This window comes from Pocillopora damicornis, chromosome 9, assembly GCF_964200805.1.
Source record: "Pocillopora damicornis chromosome 9, jaPocDami1.2, whole genome shotgun sequence".
NCBI lineage: Eukaryota > Metazoa > Cnidaria > Anthozoa > Scleractinia > Pocilloporidae > Pocillopora > Pocillopora damicornis.
Window position 1 is genome coordinate 3,158,977 of NC_142678.1, and position 27,072 is coordinate 3,186,048.

The following is a 27,072-nucleotide window of genomic DNA, read 5'->3' on the forward strand; positions in this document are numbered from 1 at the left end:
AAGTAACGCCCACATTTTAGTCTTTGGGCTGTTAATCAGCCGCAAATGGTCATTGTGTAGCCGATCTTTGATTCTCGAGTAGTTCTAATTTAGCCTTTTATGATTTGTTTATGTTAATTCACGTTGATTGTTGTTATTTTAATCGCGTTATCGACATAGGCACGTAAAGCGTTTCATTCATGCTTTCGTTATAATATTATTACAATTTCAGTTTACGATCGTGATCGTGATCGTGACCGTGATCTAAATAAACACCGTTGATAGTCATCTTGGTTTTCGTGGTTTCATTACGACCGGTAAAATAGTCCCCACATCAGCGACACTTAGCAGGGTCGGCCAGGGGGGGTAGTGGAATACCAATATACCCGAAAAAAAATCGACAAAATACCCCAAAATACCCCAAATTCCTCCAAATATACCCAAAAATAATCGAAGCTTTGAATACTTTATACCTGAAATTCAAAGAAAGTGATATACTGAATACCCATATTTAAGCTGCAATATACCGTATACCCGATTTAAAACGCCCCTGAATACCGAATACCCAAAAACTCTGGCCGACCCTGACTTAGAAAACACGCATAGCGACACCCCTCGAAGTTTCCTCTTTCGTCGCAAGCGTCACAATTGCATTCTATTATGAAAAATTTACCCCTGATTGCTTTGTCAACATGTATGATGTAATATACCTTGTGATTTGTGGGATTTTCACATGTAAACTAGAAATACCTGTAGAGGGTAATGATGTACTTAATGCAAAGTGTTTTGGTACAAAGTCTGCTTTGCTGTAATCTACCTGAAGGTGCTTTTTATATGCTAGTGACACTTGCACAGCCCAGTCAAAATGTTCTTTAGTAGTAGACAAGCTGGCTGTTGTAATTATAGGCAGCAGAGGCCAAACCTCATCCTGAAAAGCAGTCTGAAAGGTGTGAAGTCAGTGGAAGATACTTCATCGTAGGTGGCCAAATTGCAGGCTGTCAGCCCATTTTGAGTGAGTAGTTAAACTCAAGATCGGCTATTTTAACTAATTTTATTGAGAGCCAAATCCTGCAAGGCTTATATTCTGGATTAATTTGAAGTGTAACTTTTATGTTTCTTATTTTGCAGTAAGTGGGCTTGTTGTGGCCATTTTTCTCTCATACATTTTTTTCAGCTTAGTCAAAACGTTTTTTAGAAGTAGGCAAGCTGGCTATAGTAATAGAAGGTAGAGACCAAACCTTGTCCAGACTAGACGCCTAACAAATGTTCTGTGTGGACAGCCAAATCCCTGGTTACCGGCACATTTTGACTAAGCTATTTGTTATTTAGCTACTAAGTAATCTTATTATTAAAGATTACTGCATTCCTTTTTAATAATTTGCTGCCAATTGTATGCTGTATATAGCTTATAATTTGTGTGATTTTCAAGAGTAAATTAGAAATACCTGAAGATGGTAATGATGTACTAGATAACATACTTGATGCAAAGCAATTTTGGCACAAAGTGTATGCCTTGTCCTCAGGTGATTTTAACATGCTTATAAGATTTGTTATTCAAATAATATACATCAGCTGGAATGGGAATATTGAAAGAAAAATAATAATATTTAACCATAACAAGTTTTGGTTTTATGTCCAAATTAAGCACTTAGTTGAAGATCACTGCACTGATCAGGCCCCGAAGGCCAAAAAAGTGCTGTCTGCTGTTAGTTTAATTTTTGTCATTTCTATTGATTTATTTCATTTATCAATGTTTCTTTGAGTTATAATTCATTGACCTCTTTCAATAGTGCAGGTTCGCTCATGTAACCTAATCCCACATGTATGTATGTACAATCTCAGTTGAAATTTTGAGTGGCAGGCAAGCTGGCAATAGTAATAGGCAGCAGAGGCCAAATCTTGTCCTGAATAGAAGTCTGACATGTGTGAAATTGGCAGCTATTTCATTGTAGGTGGCCAAATTGTTGGCTGCAGCACATTTTGACCTGGCTGATTGTGTGTGTTATGTATGTGTTCTTCTTTTTAGGTGTTAAACAGGTCAAAGTCCAAAAAAAAACCTCTGTGATAACTTGGTAGTCTAAGATGTAAAAATTTTTAATAATAAGGTAAAGCTTGATCATTCTTAAGAGTTTGCATCTGTTCTAAAAGTTTTGGGGAGAGTTAGGGGAGCATTATTTATACAAATGTATTTAAAAAGTAACAAAAAAATAAAAAGAACTAGGGCAAAATCCCAATTTGCTTTAAAAGTTTATTTTATTAAGAGCATAATTCTGGATATAGCTTGGGATTTGTGTGATTTTCACAAATTGTTAGGTTGTTATGTAAACTTAATTTACAGGAACCTTGTTAATTTTCAGCTTCAAGAACAAGTACATAATTGCAGGAAAAGCTTGAAGCTTGAAAAATTGACTGATGAAACTGGAACAGATGTCATGAGATTTGTACAATAGGTCGGCCTGGGAGGGACCAAGAATTAAAGAATTCATCGATTCTCTTACACCTTTTGTCTGCATAGTGTGCTTCTGTAGAGCTTAGTTATTGCTGTAGAAAACGTTTTTGGAGGGCCCTTGAGATCACTCACTTTTGAGCTAGTTGCCCCTAGGGAAGAGGATATCTGTACTTATTATCTCCCTTGGGGGGGGGGGGGTTAAGGGTTAAAGACTGATTCTTCTCCAGTAGCCACAAGTACCCCTGCATATGGAAATTTTGAACACTATTAAAGGGCTAGTACCCTCATTTCATACTTGAATTTCTAATTTAGTGTAAGTTATGACAAATAATGAATGTAAATTCATCTTGGTTGTACAGGTTATATCCAGCAGTCCTTAAAAAAAATAAAAAGGTATTTTTCTGAATTAAAAAAAAAGTGTTCTTGCTTCAAAGTAAGTGCATGATATGTCATTCAATTAATGCTCTAGCAGAGTTTTTGTTTGAAATGCCAAAATCAACTTCATGAGTAAGGACAAAAAAAAAGGCAATAAGCAAATGTTCTTCTGTATCCTTTATGTCAATTTGGGCTGAAAAACACGTTTTTTTTCCTTTTGCAAAAGTTAGCTTATTTCACGACCAAAAACGATGCAAACAAGCTTAAACGTTATGTTTTCAGCAAAACAGCGATAGAATCTGCGAAAAAACAATGGAGACAACCTAACACACAGTGTTCTCAGTAAAATTTGGGCAAACAAAACCTAAAAAACCCAAAAAAAAAATTGCGCTGACTTACCCATTTTTTGCCAAGATAACTGCCAAAACACTGAAAACTAGCTTGAAACTACATGTTTTTCAGAAGATCGCGACGAAATCTGTCTAAAAACTCCAAAATACGGCAGAAATGTACGATTTTTGCAAAATTTTTCGCTAAAGTTGACAAAAACACTCAATTCGACTGAAAAACACGTTTTTTTTTTGCAAAAATAAGCTTATTTCAGTTTTGAAAACGCTGCAAAAAATGTTCTCAGCAAAATAGTTTAAGAGTCTGTGGGAAAACACAAAAACCAAGCTTAAACCCAGTGTAAATTGATAAAAAGGCCCGAATTGCGCATTTTGGCAGTTATTTTGGAAAAAAATGGTATATTTTGATTTCAAGCAAACTTTCAAATAGTTGTTAAAGTTTAGAGCCAAACACAATACCAAAAAAAAAATTGGATGTTTTCAGAAAAAATTGTAACCCTCAGCCTAATCATAATCCCACCTTACCCAAGCCCTAACTCTAACTCTAGCTGCGACCTATCCTAACCCTAACCCTAACCCTAACCCCGGGTTGGGGTTAGGGCTCGGGTTAAGAACAGAACTTTTCACTCCAGTCAAAATGATGCAACTGGTTAACATGGTCCAACCAGCCAAAACAAGATAAAATGGTTTAAACGGTGAAAAGATTTTAATTACGTGACATGGTCCAATCGGAAGAAACGATCTCACTTACTAAAATGGTGCGACTGGTTAACATGATCCAACTTGATAAAATGATGCCAATATCTAAAATGGACAAACTGGTTTAAATGATCCAACCAGTTGAAATGGTCTAACTGGATAATGTATGTGTAACCAGTGAAATTGGTTCAAATAATTCAGGTAAGGATGGTAACATTACTTAAAAAGATCCAGCATATTACAGTGGTTCAACTGGTAAAAATAATCATCCAACTACTAAAAGTTATTGAACCCCAATCAAAATTAATCCAACCGCTTCAAATAATCTAACTGGTCAAAATTCTTAAGGTGGTTATTTAAGTGACGAAGGTGACAAAATCTTCTTATAAATATTTTTGAAGAGGCTTACACCCTTACCCTAAACACTAACCCTACCCCCAAACCCTAACCCCAAACCTTCACCCTAGCCCTAACCTCAAACGCAGACCCTCTAACCCTAACACTAAGCCTAAACCCTAACCCTAACCCTAGCCCCACACCATAGCCCTAAAACCTAACCCCAAACCCTAAACCCTAACCTATAGCCCTTAACCTAGACCTAACCCTAACCCTAACCCTAACCCTAACCCTAACCCTAACCCTAACCCTAACCCCAACCTTCTCTATCTATCCTGTAAGTGTACCAGTCGGCCTATCGTTTGTTTTTCAGTAAACTTTCAAGTAGTTACTGAAATTTACAAACACAATACCAAAAACCCTGCTATTGAATGCTTGTAGAAAAATATTAACGCCAACCCTAAGCATAGCCTCACCCTAGCCTTAACCCTAATTCTAACACTAAACCCCGCTAACCCTAAGCATAATTTTACCCTAGCCCTAACCCTGATTGTAACACTAAACCCCTCTGACCCGAAGCAACCCAAACTCTAACCCTAACCAGGTAATGGGCTCCTGCCCTAACCCTATCCTCAACCCTGACTTAAACCCTTTACCATAGCTTAGGATTGGTTTGGGGTATGGGTTAGGTTTAGGATAGCACAGAGTTAGAGTGAGCACAGGACGAAATAGCATGATTCCGTAATTCGGAAAAATGAAACTCTATGTTTCCACATCATTCACTTCTTCCTTGGACCTGTTATGTTTCCGTTATGATTCCTGAACGGAAATATGACGACACGTTTCCGTTGCATTTCTGTCAACGGAATATTATCGTCGCCTGTTTCCGTTACGTTTCCTTGTACGGATTCAAACTTTTACCTTCAAGTAAAACATATATATATAAAGTGCTGTACAGTTCTTACACCACGTTACCATGAAGACGTGATCGTCCGAGGACAACAAAGGCAAATTGACGTGCATTAGGTGTGTACGTTCGTAGGAATCATAAGAAGTCCTAGAAGCTTCGATGTTTTACACTGAGCTATGTGCATGTTAATTTTGGAACTGTTTCGAAACCTTACAAAATTGAATCTTTTAAACTTACTCTGTGCTTAGATTTTTAAGCAGCTAGATCATTTGAGCCAGTTTAGTCACTCAAACCAGCAATACAATACTAGGCTAACTGGATAGTTTTAGGGTTAGGATTTTCAAGTAGGCACACGCAGTTGTGTGGAGATTTTGGTAAATAGAGTTTAGTAGAGTGTAGATTTTAGCAGTATTTGCCAGTGTTGACATATTTATAAAATTATGGTTCCAAAGTGCGTGTCACTGTTGAGAACCCAAGAAAATCATGAGAAAGTCGCCGATGGATTAGCCATAAAAATAAGCCCAACTCTGAGTCAATGCCAAACCACAAGAAAGTTGTGAAACTCGCGCCAATGTAAAAAAAAAAAAACAACTGAGGTTCGAAGTATGGGTCGATGCTAACATCCTATGAAAATCATGGGAAAGTCGAGGAGATTGGTCATGGTACCAACCATTGCCACTCTCCCATGAAAATCAAGAAAGCTGTGGTAACTAGCCAACATATGCTAGAATGACAATCTTTAATAAAATTCATATCTAATAAGGATGTGTGAAATGGCCAATATCGCTCTTGGCCGAGATACTGGTTTGCCGTGTTTTGGCAGTTATTTTGGCGAATATGGTTAAAATCAAATCTGTGTAAAAACAGTAAAATCAACGAATTATTGAGGTTCGTCAACATAGGGAGGGTCCTCTTAGTCTAGAGAAAAACTTCTGCCCACGGCTAAAGGCGTTAAATTAATAAATTGATATATCTGGGCGGCATATCAAACAGCAACACTAAACTTCTCCTTTCTCACAGCTTTTTCCCCTTTAACATCTTTGTTCATTCCATTTTTTTTAAGTAAAAACTCGTTTTGGAGGCATAAAGGTCCCTAAAGCAACGTTTCAAGATTTTATGGCGATCTTGTGAAAAACATGTAGTTCTGAGGGTTTTGGCAGCTATTTACACAAAAAGTGGGTAAAATCAGCCCAATTTGTCGTGTTTCTGACGGTTTTTTGGCGTTTTTCCCCAAATTTTACTGAGAACACTGCGTTTTAGCTGGAATAAGTGTTTTCACATGGATTGTATCCCTATTTTGTTAAAGACATCGTGCTTTTGAAGCACGATGTCGTAAAATAGGCTGATTTTTGCACAAAAAAAAAAATTGGTTTTCAGGTCGAATTGAGCGCTTTTGTCAACTTTTGCGTAAAATTTGGCAAAAACTCGTGCGTTCTGCCGGATTTTGGTGTTTTTAGATAGATTTCATTGCAATTTTACGAAATACATGTAGTTTCAGCTAGTTTGCAGCGTTTTGGGCTTGAGACCGGCAAGAGTGATGGTAGACACTCTTAGCAGAGATAATTGTGCTAGCAGATATTAAAATTTCACCTGTAAAGACAATAAATTAATTGAACACAAGAAAAAGGAAACTTGGTAAAAAAAATTAGAATAATGGCGGGGAGAAAAGAGGGCTGCACTAAAGATTATGTACTTGAAGCTGAAAATTAACAAGGTTCCTAACAATTTTTGAAAATCACACAAATCCCAAGCTATATCCAGGGTTTTCTCTTAATAAAATTAACTCTTAAAACAAATTGGGATTTTACCTTGGTCCTTTTTTTTTTACTTTTTATGTACATTATTTATGTATAAATAATGCTCCCCTGACTCTCCCCCAAATTTCCAGAACAAATGGAAACTCTTAAGAATGATCAAGCTTTACCTTATTATTTAAAATTTTTACATCTTGAATTATCAAGTTATCACAGAGGATTTCTTGGTACTTTAACCTGTTTAACACCCTAAAAGAAGTGCACATATATACTACACACAATCAGCCCAGTCAAAATGTGCCACAGCCGACAATTTGGCTGCCTGCCACAATATAGCTGCCGCTAACTTCACACTTTTCACACTTCCATTCAAGACAAGGTTCAGCCTCTGCTGCCTATTACTATCACCAGCCTGCCTTCCACTCAATAACATTTCGACTGAGCTCATACATACATACATACATATGTGGGAGATTAGGTTACATGAGCGAACCTGCACTATTGAAAGAGATCAATGAATTACAATTCAAAGAAACATTGATAAATAAAATAAATCAATAGAAATGACAAAAATCAAACTAACAGCAGACAGTACTCTTTCAGCCTTCTGTACCTGAGCAGTGCAGTGATCTTCAACTAAGTGCTTAATTTGGACATAAAACCAGAACTTGGTATAGCTAAATATTATTATTTTTCTTTTAATATTCCCACTCCAGCTGATGTGTATTATTTGAATTACAAGTCTTATTAGTGTGCAAAATCACCTACGGACAAGGCACACACTTTGCACCAAAATAGCTTTGCATCAAGTACATTATCTAGTACATCATTACCATCTTCAGGTATTTCTAATTTACTTGTGAAAATCACACAAATCATAAGCTATATACAGCATACAATCAGCAGCAAATTATTAGAAAGGAATGCAGTAAATTTTAATAAGAATATTACTAAGTAGTTAAATAGCAAATAGCCCAGTAAAATTGTGCCTGTTGCTGGGAATTTGGTTCTCAATAAAATTAGCTAAAATAGCCAATCTTGAGTTTTACTACTCACTCAAAATGGGCTGGCAGCTTACAATTTGGCCGCCTACAATGAAGTACCTTCCGCTAACTTCACATTTTTCAGACTGCTTTTCAGGAAGAGCTTTGGCCTCTGCTGCCTATAATTACAACAGCCAGCTTGTCTACCACTCAAAAACATTTTGACTGGGCTGTGCAAGTCTTACTAGCATACAAAAAGCACCTTCAGGTAGATTACAGCAAAGCAGACTTTGTACCAAATGCTCTGCATTAAGTACATCATTACCCTCTTCAAGTATTTCTAGTTTACTTGTGAAAATCCCACAAATCACAAGGTATATTACATTATACATTCCAGTTGACAAAGCAATCAAGGGTAATTTTTTACTAATAGAATGCAAAATGGTCTTCAGTATCAAGATTATTTGGTACCTAAATAGTAAAATGTTCGAGAGAAGAAATAATCATAAACATTTTTCTTTCTCATCAGCATCGACTTCCAAAAGTAATGGATAATGACCACCTAAAACAAAGAAGAAATAAATCAAATTTGTGGTTTCACAGGGCTTCAATACGAAACAACTATACATATCTTTTATTTCCTACCACTTACAAGTGGCAGAAATGGCTGAAATGGCCTTCACGTGAACACAACAGAATCCTATGCGTGTGTAACCATGTAGAACTATTTATTCGGTATCGAAATTACATCCCAAATGTCATGATATTTGACTGAAACTCAGCTTACCCATCTTTCGTTTAGACTTCGAAACTTGCTGCTTTTTACCACCGTTTCAATGTTTTCTTGTTGTTCAAAAGGTGGTAGGGCCATTGCAGACCGTGATTTTTTTTTTACTTGAGAACCAGATCACAACACCCAAGCCTTTTCACGCTAAAATATTAAACTACTGAGATTTCCTTCGCCGCCGTAAGCCGCCATTTTATCTTTCCTTGAATACTAGTTCCCAAGCTTCGAGCCCGAAGGTCTCAGACATGCACTGAAATTATGATATTCGTTATTTCAGGGCTAATTTAGAAATAACGATAATCGTTATTTTGGTGTCGAGATCATGTTGAGTGACCAAAATATCGCAGACTAATTAAAAAACTCACGGGGGAGGGGGTAAGGGCGAGGAGGAAAAGATTTCAGGCAAGGTGCAAAACACACAACAACAAAAAAACGCCAAAATTGAAATGATAATAACTAGAAAAACTAGGAAGATAATCATGGAGCTTTATGACTATTATAACATGTTACATTAGCATGTTGTTTACTAGGTGGCTTCTTTCTATAACAGCGTTCAGCCACAAATCATATTTACCCCAATACACGCAAATATCAAGTGCACAGGTAAGATAATGCATATGTATCTCGTTCATTTATTAACTCAATCTTGATGTTATTATCTAAGACTTGAATCTGGAGATAAATTAACTACTATATATTACTCATCATTCATTCGATGCTTGACTTCGTTGTGAAACAATGCCTTGCCATAAATCGTATAGAACCCATTACTCACATATACTAAGTGCGCAGTTCATATAATAATTTTTTTTTTCGATTCTATCTCAGCATGTTATTTAATAGGTGGCTTTGTTGAATAATAGTGATAAGTTATATATCGTATTTACCCCATTTATCTACCATTGTATACATTTGCTCTTTTCAACTTCCTGAATTTTTTCCACAAAAAAAAGCAGACGTTTTGTTCCGAACAACTTCAGAACGATTTAAAACAGGATAATGCAAGGGCAATAGATATGGAAACCTGAGTGATTTTGAATAAAGTGGTAAATACTATATCATGTGATACAGCCGTATTATATATGCACTGTAAACATTAAAGGCTACTTTTGATTACAAAATTTGCATTTTCGCAGCTCTTTATCATAAAACAAAGTTCATATGAGTGCTCGCCTAAACTATCTGCATAAGAAATGTTATAGTTCTGCCATGTTTGTTTCTATCTGGTTCTGCCGTAAATTAAGCGGGTTGTAGCACAGCCAACAGTCACATTATATACAACTCAGGTGTCAATCATAATCTTCACTCGCTGCCTCGTTCTTCGTTGTATTTCTTCTGCTCTGCTGGTTCGTTACTGTCTTTTTTCTTGTTCATGCATATCTTCTGATTAGTTGATACACCACTCTCTGCAGCGTCAACAAGAGCTGTCTTATTTACAGGCGTCTGGTGTCTAGATACAGTGGTTATTCAAAGGTAAATAGTGAGTTTTTTTGCGGTGGGGAGGGAGGGGGGGGTGGAGTGATGCAGGGTTTTAGCCTCACGCTTAACCTCAAGTTAATTTTTTAGTCAAGAAAGTCTAGAAAGAGTATGATTATTTCAACTTGGTAGCTGGAAAGGTTATAGTTCGTCGAAATTTCCTTGTAAGGTAGTTTTTACGGATTTGGTTGTACGGTTTTCTTTAAATCATTTAATCACAATTTTAAAGTTTTCCTTCTACTCACTTATATCGCTGTTGCTTATCTTCCAAAGACCCAAGTTCCGCGTTTGAAACAAACGGTAAGACAAAGACTTTCGTTTGTGTCCAGCGATGACATCTGTTGATGGTGTAGTCAACAACTTCAACGTTTGGCTCATTATATTCCATCCTGATTTCATCATCGTTTCCTTCGACATCTTCGCAGCAAAGAGTGAAACTTAAAGCTCCGCTGTCTTTCACAGTGGCAGCAAACGACGGCTTCTCCGTCCTCCCTGTGTCAATCTGGGTTTTCATCAAGTTATCACCAGTCATACCATGAACTTCTCCTTGCAAATCATCAAGAGGGAGAAGCAGAGCCAGACAACAAGAAACAGACCACTGCGGGTTTTGGCGCCACTCTTTGTAGTACTCGTACAAAAACGTCAAGTATTGCACTGAAATAATGATAAAATCAACTTGTGTCTTTCAAAATTATTGTGTATTGAACTACGATGTATTTTAAAACAGTTTGCTATCAGCGCAGAGGCTTTTCCGTTAGGGGCTGTTTGGCAACATTCCACGCCTTTCTTTGCCTTTCGTCCTAATTATTTTGCGCGAAAGCAAAGAGTAAGAAAAATAATGTTTATCTCCTCTTCTATTTTCAAGCGTTTAAACACTGCTCGCTTGATATCCTAGAAAAAAAGGCAATAAAATTATCAACGTTTTATCCTTGAAATTTGAAGTCGTGCTGATTAAAAAGTTATCCCCTCTCCTAAAAGCCAGCAACGGAACAAAACGTCACTCGGCTGTTTTGGGGTTCCGTATGTTTAGTTGATATAACAATAGTTTACCTATCAGCATCACTTACCAATAATTAGGCCAATCACCAGAGTATTTGCACCAAGTATAAGTATTTTCATTGCTATTGCGTCTTTGTGTTTATCCACTCTGTTTGATACATTCTCTGCTGGGATTCTGCTTACAGCGCCAATGCCTAGGTTTACAACTGTAACAGCGAGGGAAGCCGACATCAACAAGTTCTCAGAAGCGTCTTTGGTCGGTTTCACCCAGCAGAAAAGCACTCCAAACATGCCTGCAACAACCCAAGTGAGGCCAATGTAGGATCTGCTCTCCTGTCCGACAAGAATGACACCAGAAGTAAGAACGACTTTACGCGACATTTCAACCAGTTCCCAATACCATGCTTCAGACTTGTAGTTTTCGAAGAGGAACCTCAAACCTTCAATTGTTTCCATGCCAAAGCCACCATCATTGTCTATTTTAGATACTATCACTCTCTTCTGCCTCCAAAGTACAGTTAACGAGGCAACGGGCAAGGCAACTACGTACGCGGTTGAAATGTATGCCAAGATAAGCCAATAGTCATATGTGGCTCCTTGGCATCTTAAGCTGTAATCTGCTTTGGCGTACATGTTACACAACTCTTCCTCGTCGTCCCGGCAGACTTTTCGGCAAGCTAGTGGCAAAACGCTGACTGTCTTGGAAAAAGTACCCAGATATGTCACATACAGGAAGAAAAACAAATTCTTAAAAAACAGGCGTTTCGTTTCTGAGATTTTGGTCGACTTTTCTTTGTCGTTGAGGTTGTGATTTTTCACAATTATTGTCTTAAACACAATATAACCAAAACCTGTTACACCAATGGCAGTGACATTCACAGTTAATATCAGGAGCAGTTCTCCAAAGATGTTCACGCGTAGCCCTGATGATAAACAGTGAATGGGTGCGATCTGAAGCAGATTCATTTGAAGTATTCCGGAATAAGTGGAAACAACATGCAGTGACTCTGGCCATTCGATGTACGAGAATACTGTCAGTAAGCTGTGCGTGACCTGGTAAAAACCGATTATTATCTTAAGCTTGGATAAAAACATGTCTATCAGATACTGGCCTCGGTCCTTTGATAACGTCGCTTTCCTCTTCCACATCAGAAATGCAACAAGTAGAATTATAATTACAAAGATGATCGAAAACTGTGCCACAATCCACGTCTTTGAGGGACATTTCGCGCAAGACTCCAGTTGCTTGTAGTACCCTAAAGAACAAACTGCACAAAGCGGACCCTCGTATCCATCTTCGCATGGGGAGTCCAGGCCACCTTTGCAAGACTCTTTTACTGGGCACCTGTATGGTGCTGGTATCGCATGCTGGTACTGTACGGAAGAATCATCTAACTCTGGAGAGGAAGCCAAAAGATTCTTTATGAAATCCTGGTAGCGAAGTTTGTATGACTCATTACGCCACTCCCACCAATATCCAGGTTTTAATGAGGCATATTCATCCTGGCAAACCAGTCCGCCAGATTTTTCACATTTGCGACATCCAGAAAATAGATGGGTTCGATAAAATCCTTCCAAACAAGGACAAGCACGATATCCAGCAAAAAAGTCACTTTCCGTTCCTGTTAAATCCAATGAAAATTAAGTCAGTGTGTTTTCCAAGCGAGTCAACTTGTATTGAAATTACGTTCGTCAAATTTTTTACTTTCATTTACAGTTCTTCTTAAAAATGATCATTGTCGTTCAAGGCCAAACAGATAAAAGGTAAATCTTTATGTTTCTGCTTTTTTTTTCTTGACCAAAAAAGCGGCAGAGTGAAGTAGTAACGCTCCCCTTGATACAAATAATGAGTACATTATTAATTCCATTGATATTTGGCGTCCTTATCGTCAACGGTCTGGAACTTACAGGGAGCAGGCCTCGGTACCACTCTTTCACCTATCACGGCCAAAACTCTTTGCACAAAATAGTGCTGTTTAAAATTATTTTGTTTTTAAATTACTTACCGAGTGGGCACGCCTTGCATTCCAGTATTGATTTGCCAGGTTTTTTCTCAAACGGAACATACGATCCATTTGGACATTGCTTGCAGCCTTCCGCCACGTAAGCAAGAGTATCAGAGTAGAAACCACCTAATAAAAGATGTCATTATCCTGTGAATATAACCTTCAAAAATACTCTTGGTTATTATCTTTATAAAATATCTGTCACAAGTGACACAATTGACTTTTCGCTGTTTGGTGTATGTGTAGACACTTCAGATGGTATAATATTTCAGTAAACTGAACATCTTCTTCTTGTGGGTCTCTTAGCTTAGCTCGTGGATCTCATTTTCGATAGTGGCCGTTTAGAGAAGGTTGATTACCTAACAATGAATTATACTCGATAAAATACCTGGTGGACATTCTGTGCACTTGTCATGTTTTGGTACGGAAGAATTTGAGAACGTCCCCAAAGGACATGGCAGAAATAACATGTCAGAACCAAAGGCAGTTTTCGTAAAGCCCATGGTCAACATAGTGGGCTGAAGAATGCGAAACCAATAAGTGTTCTCAAAATCTTGATGGACTTTGATCACTTCTCCGCTTTGATCGGCAGGATTCCTGGGACAGAAAGTTATTTACCATCAATGATTTATTAAGATAAGCGTGGAGACTTTGGAACAAGAGCAAGCAACTTCGAAACGCAAAAGGTCTTCCTGGGTTCGTGAGAGCAACAGAGCAGCCAGTTAGAATATTTTTTTTAACACAAAACTATAAATTGATAAATAGACTTCAATGGCTATCATAATTACTGGTGGACCCAGTAGTTTACTTTGTGGGCCAAATTATTCTCCTGAAATGCGAAATGAGTTGAAATAATTGATGGACATAGTATCAATCACGCCCTTTGACAGGAAATTGCGGCTTTTAAGAGGAAATTTGACCACATAATATTTTTCTTTTTAGCATATTTAGGAGGAAAAAAGAAGAGACGACTCATTTGTCTATAACGCTGTATTAACACTGCGAGGTATGTGGGCTGTTGTGAAGTTTGCTTCGTCTACAAATATCTTGATTTTAATCAGAAACGACCAAATACTTTCGCACACCAATGTATCGCACACAAAAAAAATTTAACTACACGTTGCAAAATACAATATATTCTATTCATTTCCACCATAACTGATTCCTATTTTCACCGTTCTAAACTGCCTTTGTGTTGAGTAAGATGACATTGTCTGGGTGTTTGCATATCTGCAGGAAAACTTTTGATATTGTCATTTGTTTATTTGTTTATCTGACTCATACAACCATGACAACATCCTTACAGGTGTACTTCCAAGGTCGTCGAGTTCCTGACTTTGTCCCAACGACGGTACTTTATAATCCGAGGAATTCTTGTCCACGAATTACTAAAAGAAAATTATGCGCAAGAGTGGGTTAGTGCAGCGATCCTCTCAACCTTTTTTCAGAGATCAGTCGGGTTGAGGGAGCTACGTATGTGATTACACAGATTTTACGTGAAGGCTGTTGGCAACAGACAAGTGTCCATCAAAAATTGCACAAAACGATTGTACAGTGGAACCTGTATTAAAGGGCACCGTATTAAGCGGTCGCTCTGTATTGAGCGGTCGGTTGTCAAAGTCCCGAAAGTCGTAGTCACCCTTTTACTGAATCCTACAGGCCTGTTTGTATTGTCTTCCACCTGTATTGAACGGTCAGTTAAAGCGGAACCACTTAAGTACAACCGAAAAAAGATTTTAAGTACATTTATTAATCCATGTTTATCTCTCGAAATCAGTCTTTTTGAGCGAGTTTTTGTCAGGAGCCCATGATGGGCTCTTGTTCTTGTACATAAACTTACGGCATGAAATGGCGTTTTCAATCGTTTTATAACACCTCCTTACAGAGGAACTTGTACGAGGCGGTAAACCTATATTGAGTAGTCGGCTTGCCGTTTCGCGTGGGTGACCGGTTAATACAGGTTCGACTGCAGTTCAATGCCTTTGTCATAAATATAGGCTTTCAAAACATACGGCCCAAAAATTTTAGAAAATGCGTGATACTTAACAGCTTAAAATCTTCAACTTTGAGCTTCATAAAACTGTCAGAGTTAAATCTTTTCAATTTCGTTCCTAAAAGAAATCTGTTAAAACACAACAATTAGTTTCTTAAAAAAGGCTAAATTTGTGGAAGACATTTGAGTCTAGATACAGAATCTAAAAGAAGTTTCTGTAAAGGTATTACTCCGCATATACGATGTTTCAAAATCAGTTTTTAATAAATCGAATCAAAATAATGTTTAATTAGGGTAGGGGTAGGGTAATTTCGTATCATCAAGTGAGTTGATAGCGTAAATTGGCCACCGTAAAGAGCTACAAAGCTGATGAAAGGCTAATGCTCGAAACGTCAGCTTTGAAACTCAGTACCACAGTTTCTTTAGAAACTTACTTTTTTACTTATGAGTGTAAGAAGTCAAGGAACCAGACTGCTCTTTGGCAGCCTCGGTCCTAGTGCTCTTTTCGCGTGCGGTCACAGATGAGCGGTCGCATAGTTACACAGAAGTGACGCATGGTCTGACGTAGCTTTTTAGACGGTAAGTTTAAGTTTGTTAGATTTGATCTCAAACATGTTCATTTAATTTAATTTCATTCAGGAAGCATGGTAACTGGAAGGCATGCATGTCCACTAAGTGATCACAAACTCAAATTTTGTTTCTAATTATTAATTGTGCTCTTTTGTCGGGATTATTTCAAGGGACACGCCAGAGTATCTAAGTACATCATTGAGTTACCCTATGGAGGTTTCTATCTCGTTTTTCTAAGAAACTATAAGCAGTACAACTAAAATAAGTGACAAAAGTAGTTGGCACAGCTCCCCCCCCCTCAGTAGGAGGTCGACATTCCTCCACTCAACATGGTGAACATATATCTTATAACTCATGTCTAATAAGTTTTTCTTGAACGTTTTCCCCATCACCCAAAAGAATGCTGCTTGGTGGAAAAACTTACAATCTGAAATCAGAGAAGCCACCTAGATGAAACGCTTCTGGGTCAATTGTCTCTATGGGATTCTGAGAAAGTGCTCTGGAAATAAAAGAGGAATGGATAAGGTAAATGGACCATGCAATAATTTTTTTCCGAGCTAGCTCTTTGGTTTCTAGCAATCTGGTTATCTTGTTATTTTACCCGAGGGGTTCGTTATATGTTGTGTGGTACAAAAATAATCTGTGATAATTCTTGAGTTGCTCGGATTACCTTGATTATATCAACGCTCTAGTTCGAATTCTTTGGTTAAGCATTCTGTCTACATGGGTGCATATCAACTGCACGTTAACATTATTCAGTGGCATTCAGAATTAAAGCAAGAGAAAAGTATGAGAAGTAAAGGATGTATTTGTTAGATTTTGGCAAATGGTCCATTCGTCCATACCTACATTATCTTCAGTTCTTTCATGGTAACAAACGCTCGATGTGGAATACGTCGTAAACGGTTGCCGTTGAGCAATCTAAACCGAAACAAAGAGAATCTTGCTTCGTAACACGGAAACAGAACTCTACGTTTTATCCCTTCAAGAGATAGCTCCTACTGGCTCGAGCTAGATATATTGCGGTTTGATCGAAGGGAACGATGGTTTCAGTCCGGGTTCACAATCACTACCGTTTAATTATTGTTTTTGTCTAGCGCATGCAGGTCCATCTACATTACATAATTGTACAGAGTACAATCTTTTTCAGGCTCTCGAGAAAGAAATCAAAGTGAAATTAAACGATGCCGCCACGAGAATAATTTCTGAGGTTATTTTCTATTTCACGTACAGGTAATGAAGCACTGTTAACTTGGAAAACAGTTTTTCTGTTACGAAGGTTATAGCGTTTGAAGACAAATCCCTATAAAGCATTTACAGATTAATACATGAATGAGTGAAGTGCGGTTCTAACAATTTAGAATAAGTTCCCACGCGTGAAGCGCGCTAGCGGCGCCGATACCTAAGAAAATATGCTGACCATTCAAGCCAAAAATTTTGATCGTGATGTTTTAACGTTACGACAGTAAGTCCGTACGTCCTCGGCAATCTGCATTGCCCACACGATTTGTCTAAAAAACCGATAGGTGGTCAAATCTTTAACCATTCATATGCACAAGCTCCGGAAGATGTGCATCCGACGCGCTCACCCCGTTGCACTGCGCTTAGTTAGCCATGATATTCCTGCGCGTTTGATGCAGGATATATAATCTTAGTGCGCACTTGGACTTCTCATGATTTAACAATGAGCGTGTTCGCCTCACTTCGCCCGTAGTTAGGCGAAGAGAGAGAGTGTTTGAAAGGAAACGATAAAAAATTTAGCCGTATTAGTAAACTTGAAATGTGAATGTTTTGACATAAATATTTCCCATTTACATACAGGTAAAGCAACCGAGTTGGCTCAGCAAACAATCCTTCTGGTAAGGATACAATGGCGTTTGAAGATAGACCCCTATGAAAACAATAATTCATTAATCCTAGAAAGATAATTCCACCAGTTTAAGTCCTAGGGGAAAACAGAGATGAAAATAGCATGATATATTTTAATCTATTCCAAGTATATTCCAAATGAAAAAACTAGACTGTGTTTGGGTAAGTTGAAAAATAAACAAACAACCAAAAAAATAGACACGAAGGCATAATTCAACCATGACACGAAGATTTTCATCTAATTCCAGTGGGATTTATTAATTCACGTGTAAGATTTTCGGTTAACGAGAAAAATCTGAAATAAAAGGGAAGACAAGTAAATAAAGATCGTGGTAAAAAGCAGTGCCATGACAAGACAAACATTTCTGCTAAAGGCAAATGTTATATTCCATTTCACTTACAGGGCCTCCATTTGTGTTAAGCTGGCAAACAGTCCTTCTGGTAAGAAGGTTAAAGCGTTTGAAGAGAAATACCTGTAGAAACATCATTCAATCAATACAGGAAAAAGGAGAGTTTTTTCACTTTATATCCTGGAGGAAACAAATAGCTGTGGCAACTTGGTAGGCAACCTTATATTCGATTCTAAAAGTAAGATAATGTTTTTAATTGGGAAAGCAGCTAATAAAAAAAATATGCCATATAAGTTGAGTTGGAAAATATATATGTCATTAAATGATAATAGGCTCATTTTTCTTTTGATCTAAGATAAAAATTAAATGATGTGCATGTTAGCGTTTCTATATTTATCTGAATCAAATTATTGAAAATTAGCCGATGGCTCGAAACAAGATGAAACACGGTCTTTCGAGAGAATATAATTGGTCCTATTTTGTTTGCCTTGTGTTACGATCAATACCTACCCTTCTTTTATTCATTCATTTCATTTTATTTTTACAACGCAGACACTAGTGTACTAAAATTCAGTTTCCACGTCTGACATTGATCGACTTACTTACATACTTGGCAATACGCACATAATTTCCTATAGACGTTACTTTTAAATCAACTGAACCTGATGGTTTCCAATTAAAAAAAGCCGCTGGTGGAGAGAAAAAAGCCTTTACATAGAAATGACACACCTTATTGCATTGAAGAAATTTGGTCACAACTGCCACGAGAGCAACATTTTTTAGGGTTTTTATTTTATGCATATTTTATTTTACGTACAGAGAGCCCAGATTGACCAGGTGGGTAAACAGTCCTCCTGGTAAGGAACTTAAAGCGTTTGAAGACAAATTCCTTTGAAAACATCAATGAATTAAGCTAGAAACAAATAGTATTATCTGATGCAAAAAGAAAAAAGCAATGACTGCGAAGCATCCCATGTTTTAATCGATGCCAGAAGTGATGAACTTTTGAAAGACTTTCTCAAATAAACAAGACTGTATTTAAGGAATGTGAGATGAATAGAACGGATTCCCTGTTTTAACAATGGCAGGAAAATATTTTTCTGTCCTAAATCATGAGTGAGACTACGGTGTTAACGGAAACGTATGGAATGAACGAAAACATTTATAACAAAGAGAGCTTTAAACCTCTGGTAAAGAGTTTTTATTGTTTTGAATTGTAAGTTTAAACATTCAATCTCATCAGTAGAATTAATTCTGCAATGCAATGCAACCACATTAGTAATATCTATATCATTTTAACGTACAGGTGCCGCAGTAAGGTGAGCTTGGCAAACAATCCTTCCGATAAGGAGGATATCGCATTCGAAGACAAGTCCCTTCGAAAGAAATTAATTCAAGAGAGGAAGAATTCCATTACATTACTTCTTTGCGGAAAAATAGAGATTTTTAACAGATAAACTTGGTGTGTTCATCTAAACACACAGTCCATAAGGGACATTTGGTAACCGGAAAAATCTCCTCGGCGTTGGAGAGGTGACACACGCAATTAACGTACGTACGACGTACTAATTACATTTTAACAATTTTATGAAGAGTAAACGTTCATGGATAGCTTAGATTTATTGCGTGTTACTCACAGGCTCCGCAGGTTGGAGGAGTTGGCAAACAGTCTTTCCGGTAAAGAAGCTATAGCATTTTTTTGTAGATCCCTGTGAAAAAAGCAAATTTCTCAACCGAGGAAAAAGGAGTTGCATATTGTTGTAGTGTTTCCTCATGGAGCAGTAGTGAAAATAAGGCGTGAAAAAATTCAGGCCTGTACCTGTACCTTAACGTACGTAATAAAATATGATGTAATGAGTCATCTTCTAGTTCCAAAATATAGAAAAGATTTCGTAGGTAAACTTATTATGTTTAATAGTACTCACAGTCTGTAAAGGTTAGTTAGGCCGGCAAACAATCCTTCTGGTAGAGAAGTGATAATGTTTGAAGACAAATCCCTTGCAGAAACATTAGATATTTTTTAATGGTGTAATTTTTTTCAATTACAGGACGATTTCCAGGAAAAGACAAAGGGAAAGGTGATAGCATTTGAAGACAAATCCATGAAGAAACATTAGAAATTTAGTCGTGGAACAAACAAGTGGAGGCATAGAATTTGATAGAGAGGACGTAACGTTTAAATTGAATCCTGACGAAGTCGTTAAATTTGGTTTCAATACGAAGTTTAGGAAAAGGTCGAAAAAGAAGATTTCGAAAGCAAACAAAGTAATATGTTTTATGGTACGCACAGTCTATAGAGGTTTGTTAGGTTGGCAAACAATCCCTCTGGTAAAGAAGTAATGGCGTTTGAAGACAGGAATCTATCAAAACATAAAAAATATTTAACGGAATAGACACGATGTTTGTTTGTTTGTTTTTAATTACAGGACAGTCGTGTGAAAAGGAAATGAAATCTGTCTGATAGGCAATGGCGTTTGGTTCTTAACATCTATCTAACATTATATTCCCATAAGATTTTTAAAAAATGATAAGAAATAGAGATTTCGGGGGTGAACTTGGCATTTTTCATGGTACGCACAGTTTAACTAGGTCAACTGGATTGGCAAACAATCCTTCCGGTACAGAAGTAATAGCATTTGAAGACAAAGTCCTGCAAAAATATTTCATTTTTTTAATGAAGACGAATAAATGCATAATTTCGTCGCAGTTGAAGGGAAAGGTAATGACAACATGGAAATGAATTCGATAGGAAGCTTATAGGCTTTGGAATATGAATTAAGACATCTAGTTACGACAAGTACATTGAAATTCACAGTTATTGGACTAATAATATAGTAAAATTAAGAAAATCTTATGGTAATATTGGAATAGAGCCACAGAAAATTTCGAGTAAAAAGTTTTTATTTCATTAGGAAAAAAGTACAGCTAAATTTATCATCTTTCATACCCATTTTACTCACATGATGCTTTTGACGTTCATGATCTTAGCAGCATGAAGGACACGTGCCACATATGAAGGTAAGTATGTTCGGACTTACCTTTACTCTCTTTGACACAGTGCTACAGCAAAGGGACGTAGGAGGCCAAAGGTCTGAGGTACCATTTCTCATTCCGCGTTCATAACAAGATGAATGGGCTGGACTTTATTGCACTTTCGAGCTCAAATTTACCTTCTCACTTATTATTTTTATTCTTATTTCTTGTTTCTAGGAATGTTAATTGAATGTGCTGTTTATAATATTAACAAAACGTTTCGAAACGAAGATGAATACCTATATTAACGAAATGAAGATAAATCCATATACAGAAATAGATCAAGTTGTACCATTGCATCTTTTTTGTAAGTTATATGTATAAATTCCATTAAAAACGATTCAGCTCGGGTTTTGATAACGGTGCATAATCGATTAAATAACAATCGTTTAGAATTCCAACACTGTAGATAATTCACGAGTGAAAATCATAATTCAGGTTTGCCTCAAACTTGCTATCATAGGACTGAATATAAATAAGGAAATCACGCACTGCTACCCTACGTGTATATCAAATCAATGATGAGTAGACTCTACGTGTTTGGGAAAGAATCGAATGAGAGACGTAGAATTACTAACGATATTTCATAAAATATCGATCAAAACTGATATGCCCTTATTAAACTTATGGCGATGATTTGGCTTCTTCACCAATCGATAAAGAAATAATCTGCAAATAGATACTGATTGATTTACTCCAATACGAACAAAACCATAACATCTTGACCATTGACTCGAAACAGGAAAAAGATGGGAATATTAAGAAAGATGCGAAGCAAGTGAGTGTGGATAGTTTATCTCGTAATATGATCTTACAGTTTTTCAGTCGAAGCTGGAAGACAGTTGCTGAGATGTGCACCTGTTACATTTGCGCAATGGAGAGTATTCCCGTGAGGGATGCTCCACTCAGAAGAACAGCTTGGTCCGCAATCTTTAAACAAAAAACAGATTTGAAACAAACATTCCCTTGAACGATACCTTTTACGTCCAAGAAAGGGTATGCCAATATCCTCATTTGCACGTTGAGCTACGACGATACCTTCTGAAGATTCAAAAGTAGGGATGAACCAGTTTCTCCTATCTAATGACTTTTATTTTTATTTGGAATTATAGTATTGTGCACTTTTTGAAAAAGAATACCTCCCTCTCATATACGCCCCTGTTAACTTAAGCATAGCACAAGTGAAAGTTCCTGTTATCTGAAACGATAGTTCGGTAAAGGTTAGAAACTTTACACAACGTTTCCTCTTACCTCGAAGAATCGCCAACAGGCAATCTAGAAAATGTCCAGCAATATTAAATTTGTCTATAAAAATTACCAAAATCACCTGATTACGTCAAAACCTGATTGCATTACATGGGAAAGGTGACGTAACTTGATTTTCACATCACTAATGATTTCCGATTCAGGCTAAAAATGAAATGATTACGATGTGAAGCGAATTGACGCTTCTAGCAGGTTGTTTACTGCTGCAAAATCGAAGTTAAGATTATTTAAGGTTGAGGCGCTTACCCGAAAAAGTTACAGAGAACATTCTCAAGTCGAATCCAAACTTGTTGGTGGCCACACAAACAAAATTTCCTTCTTCAAGTTGAACAGCCACTGATGTGTTTGTTGTGTCTACGAATACTGCCGAGTGGCTCAGTATTACGGTGTTTATCGGAGGCGTTCCGGTCGCTAAAAACGTCACTTTGTAACCTGGTAGGGTTTGTACAACAGTAGGCAGCGATATGTTGGGAGGACTATCAATAAAATGTAAGGTAGCGGCATTGTAAGAATCAGTGCTGATTGCTGTGGATCAAAATAATAAATGAGTCAATAGAATTAAAGTTCGGCAGAAACTCGGGAAAATTATATGATTAGGACAGGTCAGGATATGATTATATGATTAGGACAGGTCCCAGGCTTTTTGCAGGACGTTAAAATTTTCAGTATCGCCAATTGCAAGTGTCATTTTCTTCAAGAGAAATCTCAGTGCTACAAGTTACTATCATGAATTGCAAATATCATTCTCGAGTTCTACTTTTTTTCACACCGTGAAGGCATAAGACTAAGAAATTCATTGCTGAAAAGTTAAAGGTAGTTAAACATCCTCGAACACGTGGTCAGTCTACAGTACGCCAGCAGTAAAATTCAGTCATTCAACAATTTTTTTCACAATTCGTTGTAGTCGTGTAATATTTATACAGTATCTGCTAAACCTGTGTAAGCGGCAACATCTGTAGGCGCTGTAACATATGCAGGAAGTGCAAAATGCGGGAATGTGGTATCTGTAGTCGCCAAGGGATCTGAAAAAGTTAAGTACAAGAGTACAAGTTGTGTAGCGGATGGATCCCTTAAGCTTGGAAACAGCCAAACGATTTTCATTTTAGATTGAAATGGAACCTCGAATCGACGGCGTTGTTTTTTGTATTAGTTAATATACTTGTTAATTCTTATGATATTCAACTTCCCGCCCAAAGCTTGGCAACATTCGAAGCACGGTTTGTCCTGACAAATTTTCGCCAATTGATTTAAGATAAGCGTGATGCGTGTAGATGATGTCTACCTCGCCTTGGAGAGCCCTGAACTAGAGAAGAATGGGCCAAATTTGGCCTACAAGGCTTCATAAAACTCACTTTTATGAATTTTAGAAGAGCTTACTTCTAAATCAACGCACAGCTGTTTGAAGATGAAAGATGTATCTATAATTTGCACCTAAAATGAACAATTTTTACGAAGTAGGATTATCATTTTTTACTTGAAAATACTCAAAATTTGGTCACTTTCAGTAAAAAAAGTCATTTTCAAGAGCGATTTCCTTAATACAGTGACCTCATTGGAAAATTTTTCGTTATAGCTTATGGCAATAACTCCTTGGTTTACTCTTTCAAAAACTGAAGTTCGTTGTTTTAACGTTAAAAATATATATGTAAAAAAAATTGTGCCGAATCGCCTTCGAATTTGATCGCATAACACTGACTACGTCTACAATTCTCGGAGATTTTTAGGACATGCGTGTTCTGAAAAATCTAACTCGCTCAAAAAGAAGAAATGAAAAGGGCGCTCAGAGTATTGTAGAGTTATATGAGCATGTCAAGATTGTTTAGAAAACGAGGATTCTCACGACGGACCCAACCTTCTTGGTATCCTAACGACTGACTGATGTTTCATTCCTTTCCCAGGATGGGTTAATGGTCTTTGTCCCAGACCATATCTAAAGACGAAGAAAGTGGATCTGCCTACATAGGTAAGCCCCATAAATTCATGGTAAATCAGCATTATACAGCTTATCTGCTCAATATAAGTGTGTTCTCACCCCTCTTGCTGATGTTTCTTGTAAGTCCTAAAATGATAATTCGTATTATTCCATAATGAAAAAATTGGTTCAACCCCATCCTGTTTTAGATATCTAATTTGATATCTTGCCACATTCTGGTTGCTGTAGGCTTGTAGTGGAGCTAAAATCTGTTCAGATTTCAGATAGTGTACCTCAATAGCTTACTTCCTTATAGTGTAGTTTTCAAGAATTTTTCACCTACCATAGGCAGCAGCAACAGCAGGAGCAGCAGTAGCAGCAGCAGTTACTGGCAGCGGACTTGGTGGAGTACAGCCTGCAAAATATTTGGAACCTGGAGTACGTAGGGCATAATTCATATGGTTACGATGAATTTTTGAAAATTACGAGATATTTCTTAGACTGTATATTAACCACTTTGTAAATTTGAAACAAAGCTCCTGTGAAGGACAAGAAGTTGATTATGTTTGTTATTTCAAGGTTCTATTACCTACCATAAGCAGCAGCTGCTTGTACACTTTGCGGAGTAGCCCAGTTAAACAGACATCCATATCTCAGTGTTGTCGCTCCTAAAATAGGTAGAGTATATGCTGTTAGGATTAATTTGTTAAATGTTACGAAGTATTTACTCTAGACTGTTTGCCTTATGTTTTAGTGACGACTAAAGTAAACCCGCTCACTGGTGTACAAAACGAAAAATTTTAGGTCGAGTATTTCTCTGGCTTGGCATCCCATAAAGTTTTCGTTAGTCGACCAAAAGCTAGTTTTGGCTGGCCTTGTATTGATCCCATGAAAAGTAAGCTGGATAGATACGATTCACGCCACGACAATTCTTTCATATGAATTCGAAAACTGGGGAAACAACGTGTATTTTTAGGATAAGCGATGTTTTCAAAACTGTTCTCGCGAAATGGAGTGCTGTCATAACGGAAACTGTTCTTTTTTCGGCAAGAGATTTGTGGCAGTATCCATGCAAATTCGTCGGGGGGAGATTCAGTAGATACCAAAAATTTACATTTATTGAAATGCATAAGGTCGGTAAAAAAGTAGACTCGCACTCAATTCAATTTTAAACAAAATGTTCTATTGATCCGTGCGCTGTTTTCAAAGCTCCCGATAGTTTTTTTAGAAACTAAGATATGTGAAACAGTTTTTTACTCAATAGCCTCAACTGACCTGTTGATATATGATGGGAAAGTTCAAATGTTTCTCTTTTCGGGTGGGCTTCCCCTTATAAATCATTTCGGCCTAAGAGCTTGCATTCGTTAGCCTTGCATTGATTTCGTGGATAGTTTTGTAGATGAACTGAGATTTGTTTTGCGCGCCAAAAACTCTTTTCTAAGAACAGGAAGCTTCCAAAATGTCACATGAAATGTCTTTTTGATTGAAGCCAAATTAAGTTCTCCTCACGAATTTACAAATAATGGGGCAAAATACTAATATAAATTATATTTATTTCTTCCCAGCTCATGCATAAGGAGACCGCAAACCAAGACAGCTTAAAGAGAGGGGAAGGTGGATCGAATAAAAATAGAAAGAATTCATGTAAAAAATTCCCTTCCTCAGGCTTGGATAAATTATTCCTCAGCGGATTTATGGGTAACGGATCAATATTTATATCTCAGGTCGCCTTATTCTAATAGTTGCAGTACCTCTAGAACTTGAAGTAGGCGTTTTATCCGTAGTAGTATAGGAAGGACTTGTAGCAGCTGTACAGTCATGTATAATAATATGCATAAATATACGGCTGAGAGGATCTTTTAACTATCTAGATGGCAGACGAGTAATTTCACTTAAGAATAAAAGTGGTAAGTTTCTAAAGAAACTGTGGTGCAGTGGGGGAGTATAACAGGGTAACATTTTGCAATAACCATATAGTTTGGTGGGAAGAGCTCTTAAATATCATTGATACAATGTAGGAGGACAATTGAAAAAGGAAGGAATATTATCTAAAAAGACTACTGGGAACAGATTATCTGTGAGAATAAGGAGACGAAGTATCTTTAAAATCCTGATTTTAGACTTGAACAAATCATTCCTATGCGTTATTAGCATTCTTTGCATTCTTAGAAAATCATATCTAAGCGATTAATCATATTTCCCACTTAGTCACTGTCCACCCATAGCTAACATCGTTACAATGTGCAGTACCTGCAGTATCTATAGTATGCGTAGTACCTGTGAAAGCTGTAGTGATTGAAGTGTCTGAAGGGGCTGAAGTGTATGTAGAACCTGCAGAGGCTGTAGTGTTTGTAGGACTTGCAGAGGCTGTAGTGTTTGTAGAACCTGCAGAGGCTGTAGTGTTTGTAGGTTTTGCAGAGGCTGTAGTGTTTGTAGAACCTGCAGAGGCTGTAGTGTTTGTGGGACTTGCAGAGGCTGTAGTATTTGTAGGACTTGCAGAGGCTGTAGTGTTTGTGGGACTTGCAGAGGCTGTAGTGTTTGTAGAACCTGCAGAGGCTGTAGTATTTGTAGGACTTGCAGAGGCTGTAGTGTTTGTAGGACCTGAAGAGGCTGTAGTATTTGTAAGATCTGCAAAGGCTGTAATATTTGTAGGACCTGTAGAGGCTGTAGTGATTGTAGGACTTTCAGGAGCTGTAGCATTTGTAGGACCTGCAGAGGCTGTAGTGTTTGGAGGACCTTCAGGAGCTGTAGTATTTGTAGGACTTGCAGAGGCTGTAGTGTTTGTAGGACTTGTAGAGGCTGTAATATTTGTAGGACCTGTAGAGGCTGCAGTGTTTGTAGGACTTGTAGAGGCTGTAATATTTCTAGGACCTGTAGAGGCTGTAGTATTTGTAGGACTTGTAGAGGCTGTAATATTTGTAGGACCTGTAGAGGCTGTAGTGTTTGGAGGAGCTACAGAGGCCGTAGTATTTGTAGGAC

At 37.4% G+C, this 27,072-nt stretch overlaps 2 protein-coding genes and 1 long non-coding RNA gene across 3 annotated transcripts; all 3 read right to left on the reverse strand.

Moving 5' to 3' along the window:
• Positions 1 to 6,894: 6,894 nt before the first annotated feature.
• On the reverse strand, positions 6,895 to 8,830 carry LOC149039641 (uncharacterized). The gene is made up of 2 exons (XR_016180041.1): positions 8,620 to 8,830; positions 6,895 to 8,394 (listed from the first exon to the last, which is right to left on the reverse strand). It is a non-coding gene; the product is annotated as an uncharacterized LOC149039641 (long non-coding RNA).
• A 258-nt stretch (positions 8,831 to 9,088) lies between these two features.
• On the reverse strand, positions 9,089 to 21,643 carry LOC113684220 (uncharacterized). Its single transcript, XM_089183519.1, has 18 exons — positions 20,461 to 21,643; positions 20,171 to 20,242; positions 19,808 to 19,879; positions 19,520 to 19,591; positions 19,187 to 19,258; positions 18,700 to 18,771; positions 17,934 to 18,005; positions 17,483 to 17,554; positions 16,895 to 16,966; positions 16,513 to 16,584; positions 16,088 to 16,162; positions 15,148 to 15,222; positions 14,405 to 14,488; positions 13,489 to 13,697; positions 13,101 to 13,226; positions 11,163 to 12,716; positions 10,341 to 10,749; positions 9,089 to 10,069 (listed from the first exon to the last, which is right to left on the reverse strand). Exons 1-18 carry the CDS (start codon positions 20,574 to 20,576, stop codon positions 9,922 to 9,924), a joined length of 3,444 nt encoding a protein of 1,147 aa, XP_089039645.1. The 5' UTR covers positions 20,577 to 21,643; the 3' UTR covers positions 9,089 to 9,921.
• LOC149039642 (uncharacterized) lies at positions 21,228 to 25,929 on the reverse strand. The gene is made up of 6 exons (XM_089183160.1): positions 25,845 to 25,929; positions 24,687 to 24,761; positions 24,437 to 24,508; positions 23,117 to 23,203; positions 22,428 to 22,706; positions 21,228 to 21,845 (listed from the first exon to the last, which is right to left on the reverse strand). The coding sequence occupies exons 1-6, from the start codon at positions 25,927 to 25,929 to the stop codon at positions 21,727 to 21,729; spliced, it is 717 nt and encodes a 238-aa protein (XP_089039286.1). The 3' UTR covers positions 21,228 to 21,726.
• Between the last annotated feature and the right edge of the window lie 1,143 nt (positions 25,930 to 27,072).

What these genes read in the sequence shown, in the direction of transcription:
- LOC113684220 (XM_089183519.1), bottom strand. Translation starts at nt 20,576, where the DNA reads ATGCATTTATTCGTCTTCATTAAAAAAATGAAATATTTTTGCAGGACT. An exon ending in GGCTTCTCTGATTTCAGATT is followed by an intron (nt 15,223 to 16,087) that starts GTAAGTTTTTCC and finishes GTGTTTTAACAG; the next exon opens with ATTTCTTTTAGGAACGAAAT. An exon ending in GATAAGCAACAGCGATATAA is followed by an intron (nt 10,070 to 10,340) that starts GTGAGTAGAAGG and finishes CACTGTATCTAG; the next exon opens with ACACCAGACGCCTGTAAATA.
- LOC149039642 (XM_089183160.1), bottom strand. Translation starts at nt 25,929, where the DNA reads ATGCATATTATTATACATGACTGTACAGCTGCTACAAGTCCTTCCTAT. An exon ending in ACAAGCAGCTGCTGCTTATG is followed by an intron (nt 24,509 to 24,686) that starts GTAGGTAATAGA and finishes AATATTTTGCAG; the next exon opens with GCTGTACTCCACCAAGTCCG. An exon ending in AGATGTTGCCGCTTACACAG is followed by an intron (nt 22,707 to 23,116) that starts GTTTAGCAGATA and finishes TTTGATCCACAG; the next exon opens with CAATCAGCACTGATTCTTAC.